Source organism: Bombina bombina, chromosome 5 (assembly GCF_027579735.1).
Source record: "Bombina bombina isolate aBomBom1 chromosome 5, aBomBom1.pri, whole genome shotgun sequence".
NCBI lineage: Eukaryota > Metazoa > Chordata > Amphibia > Anura > Bombinatoridae > Bombina > Bombina bombina.
Genome location: NC_069503.1, coordinates 430179094 through 430197858, shown reverse-complemented (window position 1 = coordinate 430197858; position 18765 = coordinate 430179094). Strand labels below are relative to the sequence as shown.

Genomic DNA, 18765 nt, shown 5'->3' with positions numbered 1-18765 from the left:
TCTCTTTTGCGCTCTCTCCCCCCTCTCTTTTGCGCTCTCTCTCCCCCTCTCTTTTGCGCTCTCTCTCCCCCTCTCTTTTGCGCTCTCTCTCCCCCTCTCTTTTGCGCTCTCTCTCCCCCCTCTCTTTTGCGCTCTTCCCCCTCTCTTTCCCCCTTCTTTTGCGCTCTCTCCCCCCCCCCCCTCTCTTTTGCTCTCTCTCTTCCCCCCTCTCTTTTGCTCTCTCTCTCCCACCTCACTTTTGCTCTCTCTCTCTCCCCCCTTTCTTTTGCTCTCTCTCTCCCCCCCCTCTCTTTTGCTCTCTCTCTCCCCCCTCTCTTTTGCTCTCTCTCTCCCCCCTCTCTTTTGCGCTCTCTCCCCCTCTCTTTTGCGCTCTCTCCCCCCTTTCTTTTGCGCTCTCTCCCCCCTCTCTTTTGCGCTCTCTCCCCCCTCTCTTTTGAGCTCTCTCCCCCCTCTCTTTTGAGCTCTCCCCCCCTCTCTTCTGCTTTCTCCCCCCTCTCTTTTGCTCTCTCTCCCCCCCCCCCTCTCTCTCTCTCTCTCTCCCCCCCCCCCTCTCTCTCCCCCCCTTTCTCTCTCTCTATCTTCCCCCCCCCCCTCTCTCTCTCTTCATGTCAGCCATGCCCCCCACTCATGGCCAGCCACGCCCACTTCTGCCGCAGAGCGCAGATCAGCTAGGGACTCAAAGGCCAGCTGTGTTTGTCTGAAGCTTTCATGCGCAGTAGAGACAGCATGAGGACAAACACACTTGGCCTTTTATATAATAGGATCATTTAAAAAGTGTCTTAGACATTCTTAGGAAAGCCAGTTCCAGAATATATAGCAGCAATTAAAAAAATGTCCTTGTTATTGTCCAGTATTAATATCTTGCGTAGTGTCTGTCTTCATGATAAGCAACCGACTGCAACAAGGGCTGAGATGGCAGATACATCATTGGGACAGTTGAGGGGACAAGGGCACTTTATTTTTTAAAGAAAATTGTAATCATCTTCTCCACCAAAAGATTGCTTCACAGCTTCTGATTAAGACAACAAATGCAACGCAGTCTCTGAGTAATTTCAACCTCCGTTCTTTTCTCCCACCTGTATCCCGCCCTTTGTCTTATTCCACCATGATACAGCAAGTGTCATTGTCAGCTCTTAAAAACTGTTCTATGTTTTGCCAAAGTCAGCTGCTGCTTTTGGTGTCCATAGGATAGTGCAAAGTGCCTCCCCTTATATGTTCTGCCCCCCCCCCCCCCCCCCGGGGAAGTCCGCCTCACACTTGGAAAACCACTAATATAAATGCAGCATTTGTAATTTATCAATCATATCGCCATTCCCCAACCTTGGAAATTGTTCAGTATCTAGTTTTTTCATCGTATTTCCGCAGAGTATTTTAGGTGATATGCAACTCTTTCATTTCCTTCTGCTTTACATATCTAGCTTCTTTTTAAACCTAGCCACGTGTGAAGCTCTAGAAACAAAAATGTGGCACAGACTCTGCTAGTGTAGAATAATTATAGAAGTAAAAGCTGTGTAATTTTATGGATGATTATCCTTCTCAGGTTGTTTTTAATATTGGTACCTTTCCCCTTGTCAATTATGGTGGGAGATAAGTAGTTAATTTGTATATATGGTGATGTCCTGATAAGCTCCTCCCCTTTATGTGAATGGAGATTGGTCCAATTTTTATTGGTTGTGGTTTATAGATGTGTATAATGCTCACTATAGTTGGCTTGATAAAGGGGCAGGGACCCCCGATACTTTGTTCACCTCCAGCAAATAAGTGAGTTGAGTGCTTTCCCATTTTTATTTCTCTCCGTATTGATCTATGCTTACATGGAGGAAACCTTGAGGAATGTGCATCCTGATTGATTAACTTTGAAGCTGATGTTTTACTAAATCCTAGAGTCTCTGATCTCTTCACAATAGTTACAAACTAAAAAAAATACATTGAATAAACAAGTACGAAGCATGCCTTTGTCTAGGTGTCTCACAAATGCCCTAATAATGTGCTAATCTTCCCAAGATTCTGCAGCAGTATATTATAGTATTGTGCTTCCTAGTCACTGAAAAATGTCCCCATAGCGTTAGTGTCATGCATCAAACAATTCACCATCCCTGACACAGGGAGAGTGGAGCGATTTGTCTTTTAGGCACAGGCAGAACTAGACAATAAAGCAAATCTAGTGGAAGAGCTGAAGAGTCAATCCCAATAGAATAATTACATTAACATACAGTTTTTGTGGCCCAGGTACTGCAAGGCCAAGTCACTGTTGGTATGATGACTTCACTTAAATATGCACCTCTATGGGCAAATAATCCACTGTTTCAAACAGAAAATAATATGGTTCTCTTGCTCCAACATAAAAATGTCCAGTGCCGTCTTTTAAGTTGTCAATTTTTGTTGTTGACATTGTTTGCAATTAACAGCTTGAGACCTACTTTTTTTTTTGTTGGGGGGGGGGATGGGTTTGGGCAATAGTGTCAGAATGTGAAAAGATTGTGTGTGTGTGTGTGTGTGTATATATATATATATGCACACTTTTTTATTTTTCATTTACATCTCATACACTCTCTCTCTCTCTCTCTCTCTCTCTCTCTCTCATTAATAAAATATAAGATCCAATTTGTTAATATAAATATTAATGGTTAATTAGAATTTTAAGTGTTTGTTGTGTTAACATATCTTGTTTTTCTTCCACAGGATTTAAGTGCCCAGTGTGCTCGAAGTTTATTTCAACAGATGAAATGGACTTGCATCTTGTCATGTGCCTGACAAAGCCAAGAATCACATATAATGGTAAGTTAGATATCTGTAGACTGTAGATATATCTGTAGCTATGGGAGATATTTTTGGACACTAGTAATGAGGCTTTCTTTTTGGCACATTGTTCTTCGTTGTACATTCTGGCAGACTGTGTAAGAAGCAGTGAGGAGAAATGCTTAATTAATATTTCCTTAGAGCTCTTGTGAACTTTTTCTACATATTCTTTCTATTTAACTGCCAATGAATAGTGGAACTCGGCATGCTACTAATTTCACCCTCTAACAAATGTCACTGGTGCCATTGGTACTTACTAAGGAAAATAATCCCAGCAGCTCTTGAAAATCTTTGTGTAGTTCTAGCAGATAACATTATGGGACCAAATACTAATATTTACATTAGAATGCTCATGATTGTATATAGAAGAGCATGTGATCAAATCTGAAAGCACATTTTTATTTGTGTACACTCCCATTATGGTTTCCCGTAACACTTTATTTATAATATGAAAATATTTTTTCATGGTATTTTATTATTAATAATAATAATAATAATAATAATAGTAATACTAATAAAAATACATCATTTATGGCGCACAACCACTGTTCTGCTATAGATTGGCTGATGATGCACATTTTGACAGATTGCAAGTGTAATAACTTCACTTGTTAGTCAAGGTTAAAGGTTAGTTTGAGAATGATGTTCATATTTGTCTATATATCAGTGGCGTCACTAAGGTTAGTGTCACCCGGCACAGTAAGTTATGGTGTCACCCCACTCCCAGAAAGCAGACACACACACACACACAAACACAAAAACACAGGCACACACACATACAAACACTGACACACTTAAAAACACACTCAGATGCACACACTAACACTCGGAAACACACTCGGGCACACACACAGAAACACTCGGGCACGCACACACACAGAAACACTCGGGCACGCACACACACAGAAACACTCGGGCACGCACACACACAGAAACACTCGGGCACGCACACACACAGAAACACTCGGGCACGCACACACACAGAAACACTCGGGCACGCACACACACAGAAACACTCGGGCACGCACACACACACACACAAACACTCGGGGCACGCACACACACAAACACTCGGGCACGCACACACACAGAAACACTCAGGCACAGACACACACACACAGACACACTCGGGCACAGACACACACACACAGACACACTCGGGCACAGACACACACACACAGACACACACAGGCACACACAGACACACACACACAGAAACACTCTGGCACACACACACACAGAAACACTCTGGCACACACACAAGAAACACTCTGGCGCACACACACACACACACACACAGAAACACTCTGGCACACACACACACACAGAAACACTCTGGCACACACACACACACACACAGAAACACTCTGGCACACACACACACACACACACACACAGAAACACTCTGGCACACACACACACACACACACACACACAGAGAAACACTCTGACACACACACAGAGAAACACTCTGGCACACACACACACAGAAACATTCTGGCACACACACACACACAGAAACACTGGCACACACACACACACACACACAGAAACACTCTGGCACACACACACACACACACACACACACACACACACACAGAAACACTCTGGCACACACACACACACACACAGAAACACTCTGGCACACACACACACACAGAAACACTCTGGCACACACACACACACACAGAAACACTCTGGCACACACACACACACACACACACAGAGAAACACTCTGGCACACACACACACACACACACACAGAGAAACACTCTGGCACACACACACACACACAAAAACACTCTGGCACACACACACACACAAAAACACTCTGGCACACACACACACACACACACAGAAACACTCTGGCACACACACACACACACACACACACACACACAGAAACACTCTGGCACACACACACACACACACACACACACACACACACACACACACACAGAAACATTCTGGCGCACACACACACACACACACACACACACACACAGAAACACTCTGGCACACACACACATACAGAATATGTAAACTGCACTGCATTAATTATAAAGTGAATGCCTAGAGCTGCTCCCTGGCTCAGCAGAGCATCAAATGAAAGATAGACAGTGCACTCTAAAAGTAAATCACTAAAGAAAAGATTTAGGCGCGCAAACTATGAAAAGTTTGCTCTCTGACTCAGCCTGTCAGTGCTCAGACCATACGCCGCACACTGCATCAAATTGGTCTGCATGGCTGTCGTCCCAGAAGGAAGCCTCTTATAAAGATGATGCACAAGAAAACCAGCAAACAGTCCACTTGTCTTCAGCAAACTAAGGACATGAATTACTGGAACCATGTCCTGTGGTCCGATGAGATCAAGATAAACTTATTTGGTTCAGATGGTGTCAAGCGTGTGTGGCGGCAACCAGGTGAGGAGTACAAAGACAAGTGTGTCTTTTCTACAATCAAGCATGGTGTTGGGAGTGTCATGGTCTGGGCCTGCATGAGTGCAGTCAGCACTGGGGAGCTACAGTTCATTGAGGGAACCATGAATGCCAACATGTACTGTGACATACTGAGCATGATCCCCTCCCTTCAGAGACTGAGCCACAGGGCAGTATTCCAATATAACAACACCAAACACACCTCCAAGACGACCACTGCCTTGCTAAAGAAGCTGAGGGTAAAGGTAATGGACTGGCCAAGCATGTCTCTAGACCTAAACCCTATTGAGCATCTCTGAGGCATCCTCAAACGGGAGGTGGGGAAGCGCAAGGTCTCTAACATCCACCAGCTCCGGGATGTCGTCATGGAGGAGTGTAAGAGGACTCCAGTGGCAACCTGTGAAGCTCTGGTGAACTCCATGCCCAAGAGGGTTAAGGCAGTGCTGGAAAATAATGGTGGCCACACACATTATTGACACTTTGGGCCAAATTTGGACATTTCCACTTAGGGGTGTACTCACTTTTATTGCCAATGGTTTAGACATTAATGTCTGTGTGTTGTTATTTTGAGGGGACAGCACATTTACACTGTTATACTACATGCTGTACACTCACTACTTTACATTGTAGCAAAATGTCATTTCTTCAGTGTTGTCACATGAAAAGATATATTAAATATATATATATATATATATATATATATATATATATATATATATATATATATATTGTTAATCCTTACCCCTGCTGAAGCCAATTAGGCACATATATGTGTTAGGTTTAGGCTAAAATTGGAAAACCCACAATTTTCAGAGTTGAATTACATGAAAAGAGGGCAAAAAAGTATTTTGCAAAATCTTTTACAACCCATAATGTTATACTTCAGTCTCAGGGTGTTTTAAATTTAAGTTACATGGAGACGTAAATAATGGAGGTATACTACAAGTTGTTGCTTTTGTGTTTTTTTTCCTATGCAAAATTAAGCTGTGTTTGTGTAATTCTATTTTATGTTTCTTCAAGATAGTTATTCCTTAATTGACAATTATATAGGGAAACCACATCAGTGTTCAGCATTGCTTTTCCTATATTTTAGAAGACTGTCCCAAGCAGAACCATTCATATAAATTAGGAATCTTAGATTGCAGCATTTCTTTTACTATCCTGCAGCTAAGTAAGAATACCCATCCATATGCAGGGGCATACAGCCAAGCATGCATGTCTAATGATATCCAGTGAGCAAGCTTTGTGTGTAGCAGATCCTAAAAATGTGTGACAAAATGTAATTAGATCTCCTTTTAATCACTGTAAATTCCTTTAGAGTTTGCTGCCCCTGAGAATAATGTATATAGAATTTCTACATCTTCTCAACAACAAAGCTTCTTTCAGAAGTATTAGGTTTGCTAAGTTCAAAAGTTTACACTGCCATATTGTAGCCTTCTCCATAAGTACTAGTCAGTTTGACTGCAGAATGAAAGCTGTCTGTTGCACAGGAATGCAGGAGGCTCTAAATCACATTTGACAGCTATTATGTAATTTGTTATCTTTGACACAGTTTAGGCTCAAATGTACCAGTTTTACTTGTGGAAACTGAAACTTAAATCTTCACATTCTGATCCACTTACGTAAGTCAGTGGATAGAAGAATCAGAGATTCTTGAATTGTATGGGGGGAGTGACACATGACCCTTCTAAAAAGTTTCCATTGACACATATAATCACATATCACACAGGGGTGTGTGTATATAAGTCCTGTTTATGTAATACTGCGTATGAAAGAGAACTGTTTAAAAAACAAACAAAAAACTACTTCTTGTATGATAAAGGATGTATATATATATTTGACTTTATATAGAAACCACATCCAGGTTTAAAGGGATAGTGTATTGTGATTTGTTTGTCTCATATTTAATGTGTTCCCAATAATCCATTTTACCTACTGGTGTGCATTTAGGGGACAGTAAAGTCCAAATTTAAACTTTAAATTGCATGATCTATCTGAATTATGAAACAACTTTCCAATTTACTTCTGTTCATAAGAGCTCAGGAGTGTGCACGTTTCTTGAGTACTCTATGGCAGCAGTGTTTTGCATCCTATTTGTAGCTTTGTTATACAATGTTGTAAAACACTGCTGCCATTGAGTACTCAAGACACGTGCACACTCCTGACCTCTGATGAGCCTACCTAGTTTTGCTCTTCAATAACAGATACCAAAAGAACAAAGCAAAGTTGATAACAGAAGTAAATTGGAAAGTTGTTTAAACTTTCATGATTCAGATAGAGCATGCAATGTTAATTTTCTTCATATATGGAAAGAGTCCACAGCTGCATTCATTACTCTTGGGAAATAAGAACCTGGCCACCAGGAGGAGGCAGACACCCCAGCCAAAGGCTTAAAAACTCCTCCCACTCCCCTCATCCCCCATTCATTCTTTGCCTTTCGTCCCAGGAGGTTGTCAGAGAAGTTTCAGAAGTTTATTTTGTCTCTTATGGAGGGTAGTACTCTTCGACATGGGGCGGGAGTTTTAAGTAATCCTGTCAGCCTCTCAGTGAGAGCCTGGCTGAAAGTTAGAGTTCGGAGATGCAGGGAGAGTCTTTCTGTGAAACCATTCTGACTCATATTAACAGCTACATAGGCAATCGGCGTTGTCGAACTTCGCTTTGCCGCCTACTTTCTTCTTTCAAGTCCATGGCAGAGGTTCTGCTCCTATTCGTTACACTTGAAGGGCCGTGTTCCTGTTCCACGGCGTAGATTCCGGTAAGATAGTTTCATGTTACTTCATCTGAATGTACTGTATCTTATTTGTTTCCTGTAAGGTACTATCCTGCGGGACTTATTAAGTATAAAATATAGGGCCTCAGTGAGACTCCTTTGGTTCTTGGAATCGAGGGTTAATATCTCCCGAGGGAGATTATTGATCAGGGTTTTTTTTTAAATCATGTTTGTTTTGTGATTCAATCTGCTTATGTGTAGTGTTAACTGGGCTCTTGGCTTAGAATATAGGGGCCTTTGGAAGTGACGCGACCTTAGAGTTGGGTGCGCTTTTTTTGGACTGTACGGTTCACCTTGTGACCGAATGTGTTTACGTTCTGGTTTTCCATTTCCGCATTCCTGACTGTATGGCGACTTAAAAATTAGAGTCTGGTTCTAGGAGGTAATGAGTGCCCCAGTCATTGTGGGTGTCAGGTGCCGTTTAGATTTTTCTTTAGTCCATATTATTATATTCTTTATCCAGTTATGGAGGATTCTGATGCTGAGACTGTTCAAATTTCAGATTCTTCGATTTGTGAAGAATGCGAATTGGCCCTGTTGACACAGGTCAACCAGTTATGTTTGATATGCCAAATTAGAGCGCCTTGTTCCTCGGGCTGGGGGAATCAAGGGTCCGCTGAGCCATCCGCCTCTGGGGGTTCTGTTCTCCGAGAGACGAGTTCCCTACCGCTCCCTACTACTATACATGCAGATAACCCAGATTATGTTTATCCCTCCTTGCAGAGCGACTTGTTCCCCACCCCCCTCCCCCAGAGGTTGCAGCTAATTTTCGTTTTCATATATTTTTGGCAATTTATGCATATGCAAAGCCCAGACGTTTATTTGCGTTTGTGCTTGTGCCCGATTGTCCCTGGTCTCCCGGCCTTGGATGGGCCTGTACAGTTCCCTGCGGGTGTAGCTGTCCCTGAGTGTTTTGCCTTTCGGTACAGAATAGCACGCCTTCGCGTCTTACTCACACGTTTTTGATTTATTAGAGGATCCTATCCTTATTGGATATGGGAATCAGCAGTGATCTGCTTCGAATGGTTCACCTCATTAGACATGTGGGGACGGTATAATCTCCTGATTTTCAGTTGCTGAGATCCTTCCCAGTTTTTGTTGGAAGATCAGGGTTCCATTTGGCTGGACCTGCGGGTATGCCTGTTTCTTCTTAGGCGTTTGAATACGGGCTGCCTTATATTTTCTTTTATCCGTTTAGGATGACTTTTATTTTAATTATTATTTAATTATATGTTTCCTTCGGGAACTTTCTCTGGGATCGATTCTCGCTGTTTACTTCTGCGGAAGTTGTTAAGGGACATGTTAGCCCTATGTTTTGTCTGTTATTCTCTTCCCCTCTGAGGGAGGATTTAGGCAGCTTGACACGTATGGCCCTGTTGCAGGCTGGTCCTTCTTGGGTTCAGGTCTTCTTCTTTCTCGTGGCCTGTTCAGACACATGGCGCCTGTTCTGCCTGGCTGGTCCGGTCGAGGCGCAGAGTGCTTACTTTATTATTTGTGTTTCTTGTTTTTATTTTGCAAGTTTCAGTTAAGCATTCTAACGAGGACTCGTGGGTCCGTGAGGCTTGAAGGATTGTTTCAGTCCTTAATGAGCCTTCAAGCTGGTTGACTGGGTCAGCGGTATTCTGCTGCATCACTCCTTTTGCTTCCGATTCTCTCGGGACCTAGCGTATTCTTCCTCATGTGGAAGGATTGGTTTTTTTTGCGCCTTCTTGGTTTGGCCTTTCGGAGGCTCTAGGACTTTTCCTGTTGGACGTGTTCCTTCCGTGGTTCTCTTGTCAGTGAGACCTTTGGACTTCCCTATGTGGGTTAGGTCTCCTTATGGGGCCTTGGGTTTCCCTTCGGGAGAGGGTTGCTCTCTACTTTGAGACCCTTTGGATTTGTCCATTCCTCCATGTGAGTTGGGTCTCCTTTAGGGACTTGAATATCCCTTTGAGAGAGTTCTTTTGGACTCTGCTTAAGATTTTTCCTGGATCTGGGGATGCTCCGCATCCTTGTTTTCTGGTACTCCTCTGTCTCGTATGGTGAGGTGGAGACTAGCTTTTGATCGAGTGACCTTGTCCTCGTGGTATTCCCTTGCTTTGGACATCTTGTGGGTTCTCCTGGATATTACATTAATATCTCCCTGTGGGTCTGTTTTCTATGTCAGACGGGGTGTTTAAATTTCCGGGATAGTTTGTTTTAAACAATTGGGGGCTCAAACCTGTCATCGCCTTGGTTCTTCTGGTTGCTGAGGCTTTTGCTCAGTGTTTTCCTTTGTGGATCCCGTTGCGGGTTGTTACTGGTCTTTTCGGGATCTAGGGCGGGTTCGGGATTCTCCTTTTCCGGGAATTTGGGCTATGACCTTTGGTCTGGCTAGTAGATCTGGTCACGGTTGTCCAGATTTCCTGAGTGGCGCTACTCATTGGCTTTGCCTATCCTCAATGAACGGTTTCCCTTGGATGGTTTGCTGAAGTAACCCGATTACTTTGTGGTTCTGCAGACAAGGGGTTATAGGGTAACCGCTGCAGCTAATGCACCCTTCTGTGCGCTGAGTTTTAAGGGGATTCCTTCCAGGTTCATCGGCATTGGTGCTCTCTTATTCAGCCTGTGGCCTTGTGTCTCGTGGGCAGTAGCTCTGTCTCTAATGGTCCCCTTTTTTCTTAGGGGGGCTTGTTCTCCTATGGAGGCCTTGTTTAGGACTTTTCCTAGATTCAGGGGATGGAACAGAGGGTTTAACCTATTTGGAGAGAGGCATGCTCTGTGGGTTGTTCTGTTCCATCTGGAGTCTTGCTGGCTCTGCGTCGAGATGGGCCTCTCTTCTGGATCTTCAGCCTTGTTGACTGTCTTTATGGAGTCTCAGGGGGGGGTTCCCGAGCTCTGTACAATGGCTGAAGCCATTTTTTCCGCTCTTTTGTGAGCAGGTGTTGGGGTTCTTCTGTTCCCCTGTTTTCGGACCTACTGACGCTTGGGCTGGCCCGGCTGGGAGTAGGTCCTGAGATGATTGTTCCTTGGGAGTGTAATGTGCCTAGTTGAGGTTCTATACTTCTCCCCTTTTGGGACCTATGTGTCGGTCTGGCGGCTGGGATTGCCTAGAGGATGCCCTCTGTCTTGGAATTTTACAATCCGATTAATTGTTTAGCCACATTTTTCTTCTTAGTAAGTGTTCTCTCTCGGGGTCGTCCTGATGATGGCTGCGTGTTTTTGACTCGGGTGTTTACCTCGTCTGGGTCTGCTACACATATTTGTGTTGAATACTTCAGTATTCTAAGCACTGACAACTTGTGGATAAGTCTTCAGTTGTCATTTCGGTGCTTCCACTTGACGTTGAGAGAGTAAATCGCTGTTCGGATGCCCGGTCCTAGACCTTGTGTTATGTTGTTCTGGGCTTTGCCTCCCCTTATTGTTTTGGACCCATTTGGGTCTGTACGGGCTGGGCTCGTTCTGGGGGTCTTCCTTTATGGAATTTTGTGGTTTCCTTTCGATTTCCTTTGATTTTTCTTGACCTGCCCCTTTGGGAGTTTTTGGGATGGTGTTCCCCTTCGCTAGTAAGGGGTGTGTGGTTGGGGGCCGTCCGCTGGGCGACAGTGTCTCCTGGAGGACTGTTGGCTCAGTTGAGTCTGATTTTGCGGTCTCTAGCTAGGCTTCCGGACTATCTATGCATCAGTTTCCTTGGGGCTTTTTCCTTTCATTGTTCTCGGCTTCTGACAAAGCAGGGTTTTGTTTGGTTGTGGTTTCAGGCCTGGTGCCCTCAGAATGGGCCGCCTCTTGTACCCTCCCATCTTGGCATTCAGTGTCCTCTATAGCTTGGGTATTGTTTTCCCAAAAGTAATGAATGCAGCTGTGGACTCTTTCAATTTATGAAGAAAAACATAAATTATGCTTACCAGATAATTTTCTTTTCTAAAGATGGAAAGAGTCCACAGCTCCCCACCCGTATTTTTTATGTGGGGCGTCTGTATTTCTCTTGTTAAGTGTGTTCAGTCCACGGGTCATCCATTACTTATGGGATATATTCTCCTTCCCAACAGGAAGTTGCAAGAGGATCACCCAAGCAGAGCTGCTATATAGCTCCACCCCTCACATGTCATATCCAGTCATTCTCTTGCAAGTCTCAACAAAGGAGGTTGTGAGAGGAGACAGGAGTAACATTCTTCAATCAAAAGTTTATTATTTTAAAATAGCACCGGAGTGTGCTGTTTGTTCTCTCATGCAGTATTTAGAAGAAGAATCTGCCTGCGTTTTTTCTATGATCTTAGCAGACGTAACTAAGATCCACTGGCTGTTCTCACACTTTCTGAGGAGTGGGGTATCTTCGGAGAAGGGAATAGCATGCGGGGTCCCCCGCAAATGAGGTATGTGCAGTAAAATATTTTCTAGGAATGGAATTGACTATGAAAACACTGCCGTTACCCATATGACGTAAGTACAGCCTTTAATGCAGTAGTAGCGACTGGTATCAGGCTGATAAATGTATGCGCAGTTGAGTTATTTTCTAGGGACTAGAATTTAACTTTAAATACTGTTAGTACTGAAATAAATGTATGAGCCTTAACTGCAGTAGAAGTGACTGGTAGCAGGCTTAGTGATAACTTTGCATAACACTGGAAAGTTGTTTTTTTAAAACGTTTACTGGCATGTTATTCGTTTTGTGAGGTACTTTGGTGATAAATCTTTTTGGGCATGATTTTTTTCCACATGGCTAACGTATTGCATAGACACCGTTATATCAGGTCTCCCACTGTTGTGATATGAGTGGGAGGGACCTTTTTTTTTTAGCGCCTTGTTGCGCAGTTAAAATTCTAGCACAGTCTTCCTGCTTCTTCCTCTTTGATCCAGGACGTCTCCAGAGAGCTCAGGGGTCTTCAAAATTCATTTTTGAGGGAGGTAATCAGTCACAGCAGACCTGTGACAGTGTGTTTGACTGTGAGAAAAGCGTTAAATCTTAAATTGATTATCCGTTTTGGGTATTGAGGGGTTAATCATCCTTTTGCTAATGGGTGCAATCCTCTGCTAATTTCATTCATTTACTGTTTAAAATTGGTTGCTATAACCGTATTAGTTCGTTGTTATTTCAACTGTGACAGTTTTTTTTTGTGTTTTTAAAAGCGCTGCAGCGTTTTTTATTTTGCTTGTAAACTTATTGAAAGAAATTTCCAAGCTTGATAGCTTTATTGCTAGTCTGTTTAAACATGTCTGACACAGATGAATCTGCTTGCTCATTATGTTTAAAGGCCAATGTGGAGCCCAATAGAAATATGTGTACCAATTGTATTGATATTACTTTAAATAAAAGTCTGTCTTTACCGGTAGAGAAATTATCACCAGACAACGAGGGGGAAGTTATGCCGCCTAACTCTCCTCACGTGTCAGTACCTTTGCCTCCCGCTCAGGAGGTGCGTGAGATTGTGGCGCCAAGCACATCAAGGCACTTACAAATCACTTTACAAGATATGGCTAATGTTATGAAAGAAGTATTATCTAATTTGCCTGAGTTAAGAGGCAAGCGCAATAGCTGTGGGTTAAGGACAGAGCGCGCTGATGATTTGAGGGCCATGTCTGACACTGCGTCACAATTTGCAGAACATGAGGACGGAGAGCTTCATTCTGTGGGTGACGGATCTGATCCAGGGAGACCAGATTCAGACATTTAAAATTTTAAATTTAAGCTTGAGAACCTCCGGGTATTACTAGGGGAGGTATTAGCGGCTCTGAATGATTGCGACACGGTTGCAATCCCAGAGAAATTATGTAGGCTGGATAAATACTATGCGGTACCGGTGTGTACTGACGTTTTTCCTATACCTAAAAGGCTTACAGAGATTATTACCAAGGAGTGGGATAAACCCGGTGTGCCTTTTTCCCCTCCTCCGATATTTAGAAAAATGTTCCCAATAGACGCCACCACACGAGACTTATGGCAGACGGTCCCTAAGGTGGAGGGAGCAGTTTCTACTTTAGCCAAGCGTACCACTATTCCGGTGGAGGATAGTTGTGCTTTCTCAGATCCAATAGATAAAAAATTAGGTTACCTTAAGAAAATGTTTGTTCAACAAGGTTTTATATTACAGCCCCTTGCATGCATTGCGCCCGTCACTGCTGCAGCGGCTTTCTGGTTTGAGTCTCTGGAAGAGGCTATTCGCACAGCACCATTGGATGAGACTTTGAACAAGCTTAAAGCCCTTAAGCTAGCTAATGCGTTTGTTTCGGATGCCGTTGTGCATTTAACCAAACTAACGGCTAAGAACTCCGGATTCGCCATTCAGGCGCGCAGAGCGCTATGGCTTAAATCCTGGTCAGCAGATGTAACCTCTAAATCTGCTTAATATTCCTTTCAAAGGGCAAACCTTATTCGGGCCCGGCTTGAAGGAGATTATTGCTGACATTACATGGGGTAAGGGTCACACCCTTCCTCAGGACAGGGCCAAATCAAAGGCCAAACAGTCTAGTTTTCGTGCCTTTCGTAATTTCAAGGCAGGAGCAGCATCAACTTCCTCCGCTCCAAAACAGGAAGGAACTGCTGCTCGTTACAGACAGGGTTGGAAAAGCAACCAGTCCTGGAACAAGGGCAAGCAGGCCAGAAAGCCTGCTTCTGCCTCTAAGACAGCATGAAGAGGGCCCCCTATCCGGAAACTGATCTAGTGGGGGGCAGACTTTCTCTCTTCGCCCAGGCTTGGGCAAGAGATGTCCAGGATCCCTGGGCGTTGGAGATTATATCTCAGGGATACCTTCTGGACTTCAAAGCTTCTCCTCCACAAGGGAGATTTCATCTTTCAAGGTTATCAGCAAACCAAATAAAGAAAGAGGCTTTTCTTCACTGTGTACAAGACCACCTAGTAATGGGGGTGATCCACCCAGTTCCGCGGACGGAACAAGGGCAAGGATTTTACTCAAATCTGTTTGTGGTTCCCAAGAAAGAGGGAACCTTCAGACCAATCTTGGACCTAAAGATCTTAAACAAATTCCTAAGAGTTCCATCATTCAAAATGGAGACTATTCGAACCATCCTACCCATGATCCAAGAGGGTCAGTATATGACCACAGTGGACTTAAAGGATGCCTACCTTCACATACCGATTCACAAAGATCATTATCGGTACCTAAGGTTTGCCTTTCTAGACAGGCATTACCAGTTTGTAGCTCTTCCCTTCGGGTTAGCTACAGCCCCGAGAATTTTTACAAAGGTTCTGGGCTCGCTTCTGACGGTACTAAGACCGTGAGGCATAGCGGTGGCTCCGTACTTAGACGACATTCTGATACAAGCGACAAGTTTTCAAAATGCAAAGTCTCATACAGAGATAGTTCTAGCATTTCTGAGGCCGCATGGGTGGAAAGTGAACATGGAAAAGAGTTCTCTGTTACCACTCACAAGGGTTCCCTTTCTAGGGACTCTTATAGATTCTGTAGAGATGAAGATTTACCTGACGGAGTCCAGGTTATCAAAAATCCTAAATGATTGCCGTGCCCTTCATTCCATTCCAAGCCCATCAGTAGCTCAGTGCATGGAAGTAATCGGCTTAATGGTCGCGGCAATGGACATAGTGCCATTTGCGCGCCTGCATCTCAGACCGCTGCAATTATGCATGCTGAGTCAGTGGAATGGGGATTACTCAGATCTGTCCCCTTTACTAAATCTGGACCAGGAGACCAGAGATTCTCTTCTCTGGTGGTTGTCTCGGATTCATCTGTCCAAGGGAATGACTTTTCGCAGACCAGATTGGACGATTGTAACAACAGATGCCAGCCTTCTAGGCTGGGGCGCAGTCTGGAATTCCCTGAAGGCTCTCGGGGATCATGGACTCAGGAGGAGAAACTCCTTCCAATAAACATTCTGGAATTAAGAGCAATATTCAATGCTCTTCTAGCTTGGCTTCAGTTAGCAACACTGAGGTTCATCAGATTTCAGTCGGACAACATCACAACTGTGGCTTACATCAATCATCAAGGGGGAACCAGGAGTTCCCTAGCGATGTTAGAAGTCTCAAAGATAATTCGCTGGGCAGAGTCTCACTCTTGTCATCTGTCAGCGATCTACATCCCAGGCGTGGAGAACTGGGAGGCGGACTTTCTAAGCCGCCAGACCTTTCACCAGGGGGAGTGGGAACTTCACCCAGAGGTATTTGCTCAACTGATTCTTCGTTGGGGCGAACCGGAACTGGATCTCATGGCTTCTCGCCAGAACGCCAAGCTTCCTTGTTATGGATCCAGGTCCAGGGACCCGGGAGCGGTGCTGGTAGATGCACTAGTAGCCCCTTGGATTTTCAACATGGCTTATGTGTTCCCACCGTTTCCGTTGCTGCCTCGTCTGATTGCCAGGATCAAACAGGAGAGAGCATCGGTGATTCTGATAGCGCCTGCATGGCCACGCAGGACCTGGTATGCAGACCTAGTGGACATGTCGTCCTGTCCACCATGGTCTCTGCCTCAGAGGCAGGACCTTCTACTTCAGGGTCCTTTCAACTATCCAAGCCTAATTTCTCTGAGGCTGACTGCATGGAGATTGAACGCTTGATTCTCTCAAAGCGTGGTTTCTCGGAGTCGGTTATTGATACATTGATACAGGCTCGGAAACCGGTTACCAGAAAAATTTACCATAAGATATGGCGTAAATATTTACATTGGTGTGAATCAAAGAGTTACTCATGGAGTAAGGTTAGGATTCCTAGGATATTGTCTTTTCTACAAGAGGGTTTAGAAAAGGGTTTATCCGCTAGTTTGTTAAAGGGACAGATTTCTGCTCTGTCTATTCTTTTACACAAACGTCTGGCAGAGAATCCAGACGTTCAGGCTTTTTGTCAGGCTTTGGCCAGGATTAAGCCTGTGTTTAAAACTGTTGCTCCTCCGTGGAGCTTAAACTTGGTTCTTAAAGTTCTTCAGGGTGTTCCGTTTGAACCCCTTCATTCCATTGATATTAAGCTTTTATCTTGGAAAGTTCTGTTTTTGATGGCTATTTCCTCGGCTCGAAGAGTCTCTGAGTTATCTGCCTTACATTGCGATTCTCCTTATCTGATTTTTCATTCAGACAAGGTAGTTTTGCGTACTAAACCTGGATTTTTACCTAAGGTTGTTTCTAATAGGAATATCAATCAGGAGATTGTTGTTCCATCATTATGTCCTAACCCTTCTTCAAAGAAGGAATGTCTTTTGCATAATCTGGACGTAGTCCGTGCCCTGAAGTTCTACTTACAGGCAACTAAGGATTTTCGGCAAACATCTTCTCTATTTGTCGTTTATTCTGGACAGAGGAGAGGTCAAAAGGCTTCGGCCACCTCTCTCTCTTTTTGGCTTCGTAGCATAATACGTTTAGCCTATGAGACTGCTGGACAGCAGCCCCCTGAAAGAATTACAGCTCATTCCACTAGAGCTGTGGCTTCCACCTGGGCCTTTAAGAATGAGGCCTCTGTTGAACAGATTTGCAAGGCTGCAACTTGGTCTTCACTTCATACCTTTTCAAAATTTTACAAATTTGACACTTTTGCTTCTTCGGAGGCTGTTTTTGGGAGAAAGGTTCTACAGGCAGTGGTTCCTTCTGTTTAAAGTTCCTGCCTTGTCCCTCCCATCATCCGTGTACTTTAGCTTTGGTATTGGTATCCCATAAGTAATGGATGACCCGTGGACTGAACACACTTAACAAGAGAAAACATAATTTATGCTTACCTGATAAATTTATTTCTCTTGTAGTGTGTTCAGTCCACGGCCCGCCCTGTCTTTTTTTGAGGCAGTTCTAAATTTTAATTAAAACTCCAGTCACCACTGCACCCTATAGTTTCGCCTTTCTCGTCTTGTTTCGGTCGAATGACTGGATATGACATGTGAGGGGTGGAGCTATATAGCAGCTCTGCTTGGGTGATCCTCTTGCAACTTCCTGTTGGGAAGGAGAATATATCCCATAAGTAATGGATGACCCGTGGACTGAACACACTACAAGAGAAATAAATTTATCAGGTAAGCATAAATTATGTTTTTTATTCTTCTTTTTACCCTAATATTTCTTTTACTGTTCCTTGTTCCTCTGCAGAATGACTGGGGAATGAGGGGAGTGGGAGGAGTATTTAAGCCTTTGGCTGGGGTGTCTTTGCCTCCTCCTGGTGGCCAGGTTCTTATTTCCCAAAAGTAATGAATGCAGCTGTGGACTCTTTCCATCTGAAGAAAAGAAAATTATCAGGTAAGCATAATTTATGTTTTTGAATTCACTGTCCCTTTATGTACATATGTGTTGTCATTTGAAATTACTTATTTTGCTTGTTGTATCACAATCTATACTGAAGATTTCAATAAATAAGTACTGGTTTTAGAAAAGCTATGTAAACAAGAAGTTTTAGAGGAAATAACACTCCCAGTGTGGATAGGACAGGGGATATTAAGATATTGTTTTTTAAGTGTAGATATGGAGGTCTATCTCTCACAAACTCTCTCTCTCTCTCTCTCTCTCTCTCTCTCTCTCTCTCTCTCACACACACATACACACACACACACACTCATCATTTCATAAACAAAAATAAACCTAAAGGAACAACGTCCCATACATTTTATTTTCTGTAGCTGGTATAATAATAAGTCATTGCAAACTCAAAACAGCATTAATGATGAATGCAAAACCTTATCTATTAAAGGACAAGACATATAGGCCCTTTTAGGCCCTGAATGATATCTTCTATAATTGGGATACATCACAAAAAAACTCAAGTGTATAGTGCAATTTTGATATGTTAAAGTTTCCTAATTAAAGATACTATGGGCCTAATCTCCATTAGCCAGGCTGCTGCTACATATTTAAGAAGC

General features: G+C 43.6%; 1 protein-coding gene across 2 annotated transcripts in view; it reads left to right on the top strand.

Moving 5' to 3' along the window:
- Positions 1-18765, top strand: part of ZNRF2 (zinc and ring finger 2) — a 410887-nt gene that overhangs the window by 253542 nt on the left and 138580 nt on the right. For both annotated transcript variants that reach the window (XM_053714273.1, XM_053714274.1), the window contains exon 2: positions 2683-2778. In XM_053714273.1, coding sequence (XP_053570248.1) covers positions 2683-2778 — 96 coding nt within the window. The remainder of the gene's footprint in view (positions 1-2682; positions 2779-18765) is intronic.